General features: G+C 42.9%; 2 protein-coding genes across 3 annotated transcripts in view; both read right to left on the bottom strand.

Annotated features, from left to right (window-relative positions):
• The window catches only part of LOC118332117 (E3 ubiquitin-protein ligase RNF43), an 80,064-nt gene extending 72,703 nt beyond the window's left edge, over positions 1 to 7,361 (bottom strand). Inside the window, exon 1 of the mRNA XM_035667272.1 lies at positions 5,908 to 7,361. Coding sequence (XP_035523165.1) covers positions 5,908 to 6,129 — 222 coding nt within the window. The 5' untranslated portion in view covers positions 6,130 to 7,361. The remainder of the gene's footprint in view (positions 1 to 5,907) is intronic.
• A 619-nt stretch (positions 7,362 to 7,980) lies between these two features.
• Positions 7,981 to 12,272, bottom strand: hsf5 (heat shock transcription factor family member 5). Of its 2 annotated transcripts, XM_035665880.1 has the most exons (7): positions 11,758 to 12,272; positions 10,814 to 11,283; positions 10,181 to 10,507; positions 9,494 to 9,585; positions 8,984 to 9,256; positions 8,780 to 8,896; positions 7,981 to 8,692 (listed from the first exon to the last, which is right to left on the bottom strand). In XM_035665880.1, the coding sequence occupies exons 2-6, from the start codon at positions 11,271 to 11,273 to the stop codon at positions 8,780 to 8,782; spliced, it is 1,269 nt and encodes a 422-aa protein (XP_035521773.1). In that variant the 5' UTR covers positions 11,274 to 11,283; positions 11,758 to 12,272; the 3' UTR covers positions 7,981 to 8,692. The 2 variants fall into 2 exon arrangements, with proteins under 2 accessions (XP_035521773.1, XP_035521774.1); XM_035665881.1 differs by lacking the exon at positions 11,758 to 12,272 and having other exon boundaries at positions 8,984 to 9,367; positions 10,781 to 11,276.
• Positions 12,273 to 13,749: the final 1,477 nt, after the last annotated feature.

Raw genomic sequence — 13,749 nt, forward strand, 5'->3', positions numbered from 1 at the left:
CAGACACACATTATCGTTCCAAGCACACTATTTGTATATAAGTCATGTCTGGAAGGGCTCTTTAAAAGGCAGGACTGACTATTTAATTAGTATTTATTCTGATTCCTCCAGTATTTTACAGTACATGTTTTGTTAGGGATTTCGGCTCTGAATTTTTTTTTGTAGTAGTATTGTTTGAAAATGTATACAAAGCATTCTGTGTTTGGCTTATATCATTTGTGGCTTGTTGGATGCATGACAAAATAATAAAAACGTCATAGGGCAGGTTATGAAACAACTATCCCAGTAATCATAAGATTTCACATCGGGGTGGGTAACCCAAAATGGACACCATTCCCACCAGTAGCATATGAATTCCACTGCCATGTGGTGCAATTGTCATCTGTCGCAACATGGTTCTCTGTAAATCTCTATAAATGTGGCCTTGATCCCCGGGGAAGGGATAGCTTGGCCCCCACACCCGCTGTGGATCAGCAGACTTTCCTCTGTACTCCCAGTGGATCGGTTTCAACTGGAAGGTTGAGGACAGGTGCTTCACTTGACCTGCTCTGTCAGGACAAATTCAGAAAGGTCACGCAAGATACCCATCTCACTGGGAATGCAAAAATGCCATGGTATTCTCAACTGTTTAACCCCCGGATATTTTACATAATTGAATTCCACTGACCCTGAAAGCACCCTTGCCCTGCCAGGCCCTATGTCAGGTACGGTGGCATCAAAGGAAAATGAACGTGTGTGTGTGTGTGAGTGAGTGCGTGCATGTGCTCTTTTATAGTCAGCAGTGACTCACTCCTCTCCATTGTAATGGATGCATGGCTACATAATGGCACAACTTAAAAGAGCTGCGCGCATTTGCTGCTCCTTCAGCGCCCTGGTGGTTTCTCCAAGGGACAGACAATAAAAGCTCTCAAAAAGAAGAGAGAGACAAAGCCTGTGTTATTAACATTTAATTTAAGTGTGTGTTTATGTGTGTGTGCGTGTGTGTGCCAAGTTTTTCAATGAAGTGTGCAAATGTGGAAAGCACACACACAAACATAGTAATGTTGGAGGACAGGCCATCACTTTAATGTGAGATTTGGTAATGCTGTTTGCTTCTGCTCTGACGTTCCCTTTTTCCTCTTCTCTCCAACTCGCCCTGTCTGTGAGCCGGTTCAAGGATAAGTCCAGTAGTAATGCCTTTACCATACTACACCGCGTGTGTACTTAGCATGTGTGTGTGTGTGTTTGCATGCTCTATATGAGTGTGCTACAAAAAACGTGGAATTAATGTGATTTTTTGCACAAATGTCTGAGGGAGTGACTGCATGAGTGAAACAGTGATAGAGTGTATTCTGAAGTAACAGAGACTTTCCCCTTGTTATTTGCATGAGGAGAGCTATGAAAAGTAGAAAAGAATGTGTTGTATAACATTCAAGAATTCCAGACCTGGTCTAATGACTTAAAAAGAAGGGGGCCGGCAGGATTAAGAGATTTGCCATGTTTCCCCTACCTGCCTCTCCCTTCTTCCCTGTGCCCTAGGAAACATCTCGACAGCCATCTCTTGTGGAAGAGGGTGGACAGGACAACACTAGCCTCTGCTTCCTGTGCTGCAGGCTGCAGCTTTGTCAGATCCCTGCTCAGGAGAAACCATTAGTCCAGAGCTTGTCTGATAGGTTGGACACACGTTGGGGGGGGTCTGTTCAAGGCAAGAGCCAGAGGCAACATGGAATTGTAGTCTCGGGTCACTGGGGGAAGGAGATGATAGAAAAGCAATAGCTGAACTGACGACCATATGGAAATACAAACGACAAACACGTCTTGACAGCAGATCTGTGTAAGCTGGCCACATAAAGGAATGTGAATAATCTCTGCATCAACAGTGCCGAGCATGTTTCTTATGTTATATGCTGGCTTTAAAGGTTGTCCCTGAATGGCTTTCCTCTCTACCCGAACGGCAGTTAATCACAGAAAAGTCCGCGTTCTTCTTAAGAGCCGTTGTGGCAAAGCAGGGGGAAATTGTGAGCTTACAGCGATTTCATTCATACCTTTATGTATGTGCCAGTGTCCCCGAGGGCCAAATAGGACAGATGGGGACGTGATTCTACTGCTGTTTATGTTGAGGTCTCATATGGTGTCCATACCAGTGGACATGGCAGAGCTAACGCATGCCAGACATGAGCACCGAGAATGTGAACTGAATGAGAACTGAGGCTGCAGAGCAGGCCTCTTCCACTACTGCTATTCTCACTGTTACTTCACTGTAAAGACATAAGGATCTGACTTCCATCACTGAATCTGTGTGAGTTTATACCTGGAGCTTGCAAGAAAATATAAACTTGATGTAAAAATCCACACTGATACCTATACTCAGCCTTTTTACTGACACATCCTTTTCAACATTGCATTGCATATTTCCATTCATATTGCTATGTATATCACATACAAAAGCCAAAGTATGCACGGCAGCACCTCCAACAATGCAAAGCAGTGAGGAGCCCCGAGGAGCCCTGTCCAGGCTGTTATCTCATCCAGGGAGATAGGAAGTATGGGCAGGAAATCTAGAGGGAGGGGGAGGAGAGGGCCCATATGGGAAGTGCAGTGTAAACAGTCTCAGTTTATAATCATCCCAGCTCACGTTCGGAACTGGACACACTTTGATGTTCTCCCTCAGCGCCCCCTCCGCCCTCCCATCCCTCGTTCCCAAACGGCCGCGCCGAGGGCCAGCCGGGAAAAGGGGAAAAGGGGAAGATAGCGGCCTCGGACAGTGGAGGGCTCAGGGAGAGACGAGGAGGCATTCAGTACCTTGTGGGACACTGAGAAGGGAGACGAAAGAATGTGAAGTGGTGCAGAGTTAACTGGTGTTCACTCAATTGCCTTGGCTGCCTTAATTATAGCTGATGTATTTAAGGGAGCTCTCAAAGGTCAATTCAACATTTGAAAGTACAAAGACCCAAAAATACAATGCGAGGAAGAAAAGAAAGTCAAGATGGCTTTAAGCGAAAATAGGTGGAGCTTTTATGATGTCCTTTAATTGGGCACAATGCCCATTGGAGGATAAACTCCTACTCCTTCTCTCAACAGAGGCCAGAGGACAGTTGACAATCCTCTCAAGTTCAAAGTCATCCCAGAAGCCTTTGCACTTCTCCTCTGGTCACAATGTAAGCTTCATTTTGCAAAGGGGGAGAGAGTCAAAATTCCTCAGCACTTGTATTTGTCCAAATAGTGCTGGCCAGACCCCAGCCAGTGTTCCAATGAACGTGTTCATTCAGAGGACAGGGCATACTTCCAGGGAGATCACAGTTTAATAGATCAGAGGGAGATACGTACCAAAGTAAAGTCTTATGACTCGAATACACTGAGGGAAACTGGGAACTTCTTCTGTCCCAAGTGCTCTCTCCTAAAAGAGGTCCAGTTCTACCTCGACAAAACGTAATATTGCCCAAAAGCTACAATACATGCAGCTGTGCTGTTTTTTTTTTTTTTTGTCTTTAATTCTTTTTTCTTTCATTTCTTCTTCCAATGCTAGATGCTGCTTTCCTTGACATCAGACAATTCTAATCAGACAGCAAGATAACCCAAGGCTCAGAGGGGCCCCAATGTTATTGGAAATTAAAATGACAAGTAGTAACTGTAGAGTAACTGTAGCTTATGAAAAGTGGTTGTCATGCTTCATGCTTCCAGAGTAAAATCTTGGGTAGTACACTAGCTGAATGACAGCAATTAAGTTTCATAGAAGACATTAAGCCTGAATAGTTTTAACACAGAGAGAGCGCAATCTTAGACAGAAAAAGGACAAAGACAGAGTAAGGCAGAGGATCTATCTGTGGAACTCAACCTCCTTTGCAGCCGTCATCCCCCCATCCACTAGAAGACAAGAACATAAAGCGGGACCGTAAAGCAGCCTGCAGAAGCAGCGAGGACCTGTTGGAACAGGCCAAAGCTGCAACAAAGAGCATCCTGCAGCATAATACCACCTCTGTGCACTTTTGGAACAGCCTGGGAAGAGAGAGTCTCACAAAACTATTCCTTCCAAGTCGTGCACAGAACCACAATCAATGGTCTAATTTATGGAAACAAGAAAACACAAGAGCAGACAAAAACAACCAAATGTACTTTTTAACCAGCAGGAAGTTCAAGAAAAAACAGGGATGTTATCAGCAGGGGATTAGGCTTTCACCATTCTGACTATAACACAGATAAAAACATTAGTTTGTATGTGGCACTGCTGCACCATCCTTCACACCTTCAGGGATATCTGGGCAGATATCACTTCTTGATCAGGCTCTGTCACCCATGTGCTACCTTAATATATAAAGCACAGTATGTTGCTGAAGCTCTTTGCTGAGATGAGACCAGGTGGTTCATAACTTTTCATATATTTACTCTCAGCACATTTGTATGTTGTCCCATGGAACACTATAAAATACCGTGCAAGGTTTTATGGGAAAAAATACAGAAAGCTGGAAATCCCAGAAAGCTGGAGGTGTCTTTGATCTCAGCCGCACTGTGATATGCATCCATAAGATGTTTTCAACAACCCACACAGACAATAAAGCCAAACGATTTTAACTGGGAAGGAAAACAGCGATGGCTTTTCACCGTGCCTAATACTGGGCTTTCTCCGTGGACAAGTAAATCTTTATCAATTATGGCTAACTGCAGCATCTGGCTTGCCATTCACAAAACCTCCCACGCCTGGTGAGTGAGAAGAGACAAGATCCGGCAGTGCCTCACATGTGTCGTCCCGTTTCTTTGGAGACGGTAAATAAATTGACACAGGCAAGCTTTACGGCCCTGGAACCCTAATCCACTCCTGAATCCTAAATATGCGCAATGAATAGAGCACATACTTTACATTCGCAGGGTAACGGCATGCTTTCTTTCTAAATGGTACAAAAAAAACCACTTTTGCTTAAATTATGGGTTTGCATGGGTCTAAACATGATTTGCTGTGTTGTTTAACAGCCCTCAACCACACCTTGATATTAAAACTGTTGGAAGAGCATTAGATGCCATAAATAGTAACTGCAAAACAAAGCTGTCACCTTAGAAAAGATACACCTACAAAGGCTGGCAACCTCAACCAAACCCTGTTTTTCGTGGATAGAGTAAAAATAGATTGAAAACAAACTAACCTCAATAACACCTGTATGTCATCGCTATTGTTAAAGGAATTTAGATATTCTTTCATCACATGCTGAGTGCTGAGTTGGAAGTGTGGTGTTGTGAGCGGCTCTTGGAAACATACAGCGTACTGTAACCCATGGTCACTACAGTATTTTGACAGTGTATAGCAACAAATACAGGTGTTAACATCATTTGGTTTATCTGACAGTGGATGCTGTGTAAACTGTTTTTTAGGTTAGAGAAACATGCGGAGCCACCAGTCACCCCACAGAGGGACTGAAAGGCAGGACTGTGTTATGAGAAAGGGTTTTTCAAATGAATGCTTTTCACTGCGACCCCGTTCAGCTGTATGGGCTCTGAATGCTGAATTATTACTCTCCTGCTGGCATTGTCCAGCCCTGATAGCCCAGTGGATCTTATGAGGGGGGTCAAAGCATGACACTGTGTAACTTCAATACTTTTTCTGAGTGTCTCAATCATCTGTCCATTTGTACAGACATGTACAATAATAAAACAAACAGGTCAGTGTAAGTATACATCACTGCACAAAGGGTGGCCTGTCCTTCAAATACATTACACAGGTTAAAGACCAAATATTCCCACCTCTTCGCATAGCTTGAGTGCCTTTGAGCATTAAATGTCTAACAGCTTTGAGGGCACTATTCACTTTGCAGGGGCCCCTGTAGAAACTGTGGGCCCCAGCAGAACAACAGGTGCTGAAATAACTCCTCTGTGGGGGTGAATGATGGGGAAAGGGAAGGCGCGCTCACACAATGTACATTCCCCTGTATGACACCTTACCTGCATTAGTTTTCCCTCCGCGTGGCCGGCACTTCCTCCCACGAACACCCCCTCCAGGGTGATGGGCTTCCCCGTGGGCTCGTGATTCAACAGTGCCACCTTGATGACCGCTCGGAGGGCCGGCCGCTCGGACTCCAGGCCCGGCTGGCCCAGCACCACCTGCAGGGCCGCCATGAGCAGCCACGGCCCGAGCCCGGCCAGGCGCCGCTGGGGGACGGTCATGGCCTCGGCTGTAGCGGCGGTGCCCGGCCGCACATGGTGGACTTCAAAGCAGGCAAGCGCCGCGGATAGACAAAACGGAGAACGTGTGTTTATGCGTATATATACGTCCCACTTGTGCTTTCAGCCTCGACGACCTTACTGCGAAACAGATAGAATCCAAACTTTTAAAGCTGGAGCACTGCCATCATAACTCATGCGTGAATGTCCCAGAACTTCCATTCAGCAGCAGAGTTAATAATCAAACTGCACGGTATAGAAATGCACATCACTCAGTGGCCACATGGAGCAAAACGCGCTCCGCTCCACAAAAAGCCCTCTCTGCAGACACACAGTGAGCTTCAGTGAACTCTTATCCAGTGTCATTAATGTGAGAGGAGAAACACTGTTTGCTCGAATGCACCATGAAGACACGCTGTGTTGTGTTAGAGCTTCAAGTGTGCACTGGTCTTCGTGAGCTCAACAAGTGTCCTCATTTGTAACGTAAGCGTTGACCCGCTGTATCCTCTCCCGGGCGGACAGGTCCTGGCACACAGTGTATCGATCTTCATCCGTATCACAACTATGCTATTACTGTTACAGTGTGCGCCAGTCTCTGCAGCTTACAATCACAGTATGCGGTCAAACACCAGTTGACAAACAGAATGAGAAGACAGCACATCCTGTGGGCGCCACATGTTCTGGGTAAATCCACAAAAAACGCAGGAGAGACGACTTGGACTTCAAAGGCTGTTACAGGTTGCCGCCGTCATGCTGACAGATAGTGCGCTGCCAACAGGTTGGCTGATATCTTTACAACCGAGGAGTTGCGAAAAAGAATCCCCGAAGAAGTTGTTCAATTCAGTACACCGCTTTATCTAATTATTAACTAAAGCAAATGGCTTACTTCATTTAGACTGTAACTTGGTTATTACAGCAGACCCATCAACTTATTCTCTACAGTCGGTCTTCATTTGAACCCACTCGCTGTAAAAGAAACCCCACACAGGCTTCCCCCTGAATCCAGTGCCTCCGCTGCACTGTGACACATTACATACGATCCTCCTGAGAACACCGAGGGAAAATGAATCGTTTATCAGAGTCATCAACGAGTTCAGAGCAGAAGCACCACAAAAAGTACGGAATAAAAGTGGCCCAAACTCCTTGTGGTCTCCATTTAAAGTTGATCAAGTGGAGAGACGCCTTGTACAGTTAGGACACCGTCCCAAAAGTCTACCTCCCGGACTGTCTCTCGCTCCCCTGGGATCTCATTGACAGTCTCTACCTGCTTACTGTCCTGCTGCCTTCCCGTGCTGTCGGACATTGAGCTTTTCCAGACACGATGTGCATATGGCCGAGCAGATGTGTTGGTGGAAAAGTGGATTTTTTTCGATTGCCTTGTTTAGAGGAAGCAGAAGCCTCTAAACAAACGCAGTTACAGGTGCTTTAAGTCGTTATTATACCGCCTCTGTCTAAATGAAACGTAACACGTGTTTACTCTCTCTATTTTCCCGCAATCTGATGTCAAATTGCTGTCTTTAATAATAAACAGCTGTCAAATACCACGGCTGTTACAGGCTCATTTCTGACCCAAAAACACTTAAATGTTGCGTAATTAAATCGTTTAAAAACCCAATGAAACAGGAACGTCCGAGTGGCACCTGAAGGCCACGTTGGACGCTGAGGGCGGAGCAGCAGCGCTGATCAATGCCGAGTGAGTGGCTCCCTCTAGCGTACAACATCCTGCACGACCCGGAGACAGCTGCAGCGTCAACAACACATCAGACACATGAACACACCACAACTGCATCAACGGAGATATATTTTTAATGATAATATTTGTACACACACGCCTTTAAAAACATGTTGGTCACACGTTTTAAAAACACTGCAACTTTTGAGGTTATGCAGTAAAAAAATAAAAAGGTGGGGAAATGCAATCACCACAAAGTAATCAATCGCTAGTAGATTAAATTATTATATTTTCATACAATTCTTTTATATTTTCTCCCCCATTACAGCAGTTTACATCTTTGCTATGACAAACACTACCACGAATGCTATTAAAAACAAACTCTTAAATTGGGGAGAGGCTGACTTTAGGTAGGCCGACTGCTGCACATCTGTTTAAATCACTTTAAATGAAAAAAAAACATTACAAATTTTGTAAAAACATCACAAGTTGGTAAAAACATCTGAGATAATACTGTATTAAAAAAAGGAGAGGTAAAACTGTTCTTTAAAATGTTCTTCAAGTGTACCATGGTACAAGCAATTCCAATACTTAAATCAAATATGACTGTGTTCCTCAAATTAATGTATCGTCCAGAGTCACTAACAATAAAGAAAAACACTACTATGAAAATGCATATAATGTACATTTAACACGACTTAAATTAGAACTGAGCAACACACGTTTATACAACAAAGAATCATGCAAAAGGAGAATAAAGTCTGGTAACAGTCACAACTTAAGATCACATCCTGCAGTGAATCCAGACTCCCTGTCACATCAAATCAAATCAACAAGCTGAGATCTAAATGGAGGAATACAACCATCTGCCAATAAACCTGTTGCAGTGATGACCTGTGAACATACATTCAAATGGTAAAAGCCTTTCCTGCCACTCCTTTTATTCTGAATGTGCTCCCTAAATGTTCAGCAATGTCTTACCTAAACATCTGGTGTGCTGCCTTTGCAGCTGCTGCTGTAAGCCTGACTGGTATCCAAGAGAGCGTCGCTAACCTCGACACCTTTGACCTTAGTGTCCTTTGCATCATCACTGGTAACCTTGCCGGGGCACACAGGAAACCACAGCACACAATAATACAAGATAAAGCTTAATGTCTGGAGGAAAACTTCAATGTGGAGGCTTACCTCAAATATGGCATCTTCAGGCATTTGCTCAGGCACTGAAAGCACAGACGGCTCCTGCTGTCCGTATGAGACTAGATCAGCATTGCCTGATGCAGACGTTATGATGGGTCCGGTGCAAAAAGGGTTAGCTTGCATGGAGCTGGCAGGGTTGTCACTCAGCATGGTGTTGCAGGTGTTGGAAGAAGAGGGCACTAAGACTGGGCCTGGATTCTCTGGGTTCACAACTCTAACCAGACAGCTACTGGGCGGAGTTTGCATCACCTCATCTGCAATCTGGAAAATTGTGTCTAAGTTAATTTCACATTTTTTCACTTCCTGGTTGTCCTTGTTCTGTGGGTCCTGGATGTGGTCCCCACGACACAACACATTGGCAGGATATCTTGCCTAAAACAACATAAAAATATGTTTTAGACACATTTAAAAAATACTCATCTTTCTTGATCCTCACAGATGTGTAGTAAACACATTTAATGATTCCATGACAGAGTGAATACAGACCCATACACCTACCTGGTAATAGCCTTGAGGAGAGAACAACCCCGTCTGAAGCCCACTATATGTCATATGTGGCGCCACAAGGTTAGGCTGGTAGCAATGGCAAACTTCAAGAAGGACAAGAGATCTTTTTTAGATGATACAATTCAGATCATTCAGAGTTAAACCTGCAGTCTGAATTCAATATTAATAAACAATAATCATACAGATCTTTACAAGTCGATTTAGTACGCTAGAAGTGCATTTTTTTCCAACTCATCCAGATCCAGTGTGTAACATTTAAGAGGATATACTGGCAGAAATGGAATATAATGTTTATTAGTGTATAACCTGACAATAAGAGAGGAGCGAGCGGGTTGCTTTCCATGTTTTATTTGTAATTTTTGAAATATATTTTTGCGGGGCACCTGCTCCACCAGGTGAGCCATCAGGGCGCCCAGAGGCACCATGCTGTTTCTACCGTAGCCCAGAAGGGACAAACCAAACACTGGCTCTAGATAGAGCCTCTCGAATTTGTCGTGGCCGCCATAGTTTTTCCTTTGTGCAATAAGGGGAGGGTGAAGCAAGGGAGTTGCAATCTACAACTACACCACTACATGTCACTAGATCCTACACACTGGTTCTAGTTTAAGTGATGTAACAACTGTGGTTTGTAACTCTTCCCATCCATATTCCTAACCGGTTAACTAATGTGTTGCTTACCTGTGGAGTAGAAGCCAGGCTGATATTGTGCATTAGGAGGATTAAAAGTGGCACAATTTTGATTACCAGGGTTTGCATGGCCCAGTAAACCCTGCGGAACGTGCACAGCATTGGAGCTCGAGGCTACTCCAGCGTAGTGGTGGCTTAAGGACACTGGTATCCCTTTGTCTGTGGCAAAGACAGTAGGAGAAAGAGCCGCACCATGACCCCTTATCAGGTATCGCGGTGGGACTGGGGTTCCATTGTGCACCGTCATGGCCTGGGCTTTACTTGAATGGTAAGGATGAGTTGACTCCTGACGTGTGGCGCTAAGCAGGGAAGAACTGCCTGCAGACACGGGAAAAAGCAAAGCATGACAACAAGCAGTTGGACAATGAGTGTCAGCATTAAAGCACTGGATTGTGGAATTAAAAGTGCAATCAACTGCAAAGTTTGGTTTGAATGAAAAGGGATGATACATGTAGGGTTTACTGTGATTTTAAAATGGGATTTGTTTATGGAATAGTTTAATTTTAAAGTATTATTCACTACCACGCTTTAGAGAAACGTGTGTGACTCTAACTGTAGGCTTACACAGGCTTAAAGAAGTCATGCCCTTGCCTCTTTTCCCAAATTTGTCTTTGCCAATGTCACCTCCACTGAATCGCTGCCATCGACTCGGGGGCCGACAGTTCACGTTCAGACCAGCTTGTATCTTGGCTTTATTGTCGACAGTGAGTCTCCTCAGGCTTGCAACAAGTTCAGGGTGATTTCTCTTGAAGTTTGGGTTGTGGAAGTAATGGTACGCCCCGCTGTCCCCGGCGGAGTGGTAGGTGTCTGTGACAGCCGGGTCGGCCTTGCGGAAGCCGTACAGGTTGAGCTGACGGACGAAGCTGGAGAAGTTGGTGGTCTTGAAGGCGTCAGGGCTGTCCGAGGTGACGGTGCCCGGAGAGAGGATCTGGCGCTCGAACAAGTGCTGGTCAATGATGATGAACGTGCCGTCGCGGTCCCAGCTGATGGCTTTATTTGCCGGGTTGTTCACCAAACGCCACAGTTTGGCGGGGAAGTTGTTAGGGTTGATGCATTCAGGGAGGGAGCTTCCACCAACATCCATGCTTTTGTCTCTAGAAGTGGAAAAGAGAGGTAAGGTCCCTGAACACAACGCCAACTGTCAGCAGTTAGCCATAATCCACCATTACACCTTTACTAATGAGGCTAATATTGCACATTTCCATGTTAAAGTGAAGTTAACTGTTGTTGGGAGTTGGGGACATGCTCTCAATTTAAACAAACCTCCATTAAGTCAACCCAAAATTATTCTTAAAACTTGTAAATGTAACGATAGTGTTAAATGTTGAATGTTGTAAACGGCCGGCTGTACTGAAGTCATTAGCTCTGAAAATGCTACATTTAGCATTAAGTTAGCTCCTGATAGTCAGCTAGCATCGGGCGGACGTTAGCTCACCAATGAGCCGCTCTGTATTTGAAATTATTTTTTAGCACAGTAATTTTAGTCCAGGCTGCATAAAATCATTTCCGTATCGCCGTTTATGTTCTGGGTCATGCTACATCCAGAACAAACACCACGATAACCGTACCGGGATCGCCAAAGATGACCGTCTGCTGTTCCCAGAACCGTTGGAAGTTCCGAACCGTTGGAGCTGTTGGAACGTTTCAGCTGACACTGACTGCAGCGCTGCCAACGGCCGCGGTTCCATCAGCACCTCCAGCCGAGAGGACCGGTGGTGACGGAACCTTCTGACGCAGGTTCTGTTGGATCAGGACGAACCTGAGCTGGAACAAGTGTTCACCTCCGAACATACACATTCAAAAGAATCCATGACTTTCAAAATGTTAGCGGCAAAAGTATAAAAAAGTAAAAGTGCTTCTGTTTTGCAGAGGTTTATGTTGTTATATTCATTTATATTATTATATTCATTCAATTATTATTATTTCTTGGGGAGTAATGAATAATATTGTAACTAAGTTACGTGATCAGGATACAACAGAAGAACTGTAATCCACATACATTATTTTACATTGAGTAAAGATGGGGATTGTTTAGCAGCCTTACAATTTTAAAATACATGTGGTTTTCTTTTAAAATACACTGAGCAGAAGACACATTTTAAATGCTAACAATCTTTCTTTTTTCTATTTTTTCCTGTTTCCTTCATTTTCTAAGATTACATTTTTCTGTTGTCATTGTTCGGTTACACTTGCATCAGTACTTTTTGACATGTATTTTCTCTTGTTTTGATTTACATATTTGCTGTTGAGGATATCCAGGAGGAACAGAAAGTAATAAAGTTATGTCACTTTAATATTGTGATACTAGTTGCTGTATCAGATTACATCTTTACACTACAAGTAATCCTCCCAACCGTGGTAATTATTTATGTTTTTAATTATTATTATAATTACTGAGGAAGTAACATGGAAACTGGTCAAGCTAGAGCTGATTTTGGGGCATTTTCATCCATAACATCATTATTTGTCAATTATAACGTGTTTTGTATTAAAATAATGTTTAATCTGTAATGTAGGAGCAATAGCTGTCAAATAAATGCAGTTGAATAAAATGCACATACTATAATGTCATATTTCACTTTGCAATGTAATGGAGTAGGCTATAAAGTAGCATATTATAAAGTAACGACATATAATATAAGTACAGGAGTAAATGCGTTTAGCTGCTTTTGGATAAATGATCCACAATTCCCTTATCTGAAAAGTTTAAATAGCCTACGTTTATTAAATATTATTATATGAAGTACTAATAATCTTTAAGAGTTGGCAAAAAACTTTTTCTGTTAAGTCTGTTTATATTGAATGTAAATAGACTGTTCATAATTGAATTTAAATGTACTTGGAATACATTGTTGAATTGTATAAAAAACTGTTTTAATCCAACATTTTCCTTAAAACAAATAGCTAAATAAATAAAACCGTGAATGGACAAAGAACAGCGTGAATCCAGCAGCTTTATGCGTTGGCTGTATTTCTTCACTCCTCAACAGTTTCCCCATCATGTGAATCTAAACATTTAAAATGTGGTTTACTATAATGCCAGAGCCAAAACATACTTAAATACGTTTTATTTAAATAATAAACAACTTAAAGTGTACAAAATAGAGTTATTGGCAGTGACAAGTGATATAACAACACAGTGGTATAATATTAATACAAAGTGTAATACAAATATAAAATAAGAAAAACAACAATGTAAGAACACTTTCATTGTTTAATATAATAATAAGAATAATAAGAATAAGAATAAGAATAATAATATACATTCAAAACCGGAAAGAAGAAGAAATACAAAATGAAATTTGAAATAGTTTGAAAATGTTCATAATTAAATTGTAGTGGAACTGAAATAACAGATTTCAGTATGAAGTATAAGGATTTGTGAGGAATGTCTGATCCAGAAGGCAACCAGGACAGTGTGTGTATCAAAGGGCTCCATTAGGGAGACAATCATCATCAACAGTATGGTCCCAGGGAAGTCTGTAAATATACAGGATTTTAAAATGTGTCCGAGGACTAACAGGGAATCAATCAGGGGTGCAGATCCGATGTCAGGGTTG

This window comes from Morone saxatilis, unplaced genomic scaffold (genome assembly GCF_004916995.1).
Source record: "Morone saxatilis isolate NCDOM2014 unplaced genomic scaffold, NCSU_SB_2.0 Contig20, whole genome shotgun sequence".
Classification (NCBI taxonomy): domain Eukaryota; kingdom Metazoa; phylum Chordata; class Actinopteri; family Moronidae; genus Morone; species Morone saxatilis.

Excerpts from the sequence above, each read along its gene's own strand:
- hsf5 (XM_035665881.1), bottom strand. The coding sequence starts at position 11,273 with ATGGATGTTGGTGGAAGCTCCCTCCCTGAATGCATCAACCCTAACAAC. Across the intron at positions 9,586-10,180 it reads GCCTGGCTTCTACTCCACAG|TTTGCCATTGCTACCAGCCT; the intron begins GTAAGCAACACA and ends TCCTTCTTGAAG. Across the intron at positions 9,368-9,493 it reads CTCCTCAAGGCTATTACCAG|GCAAGATATCCTGCCAATGT; the intron begins GTAGGTGTATGG and ends ATGTTGTTTTAG.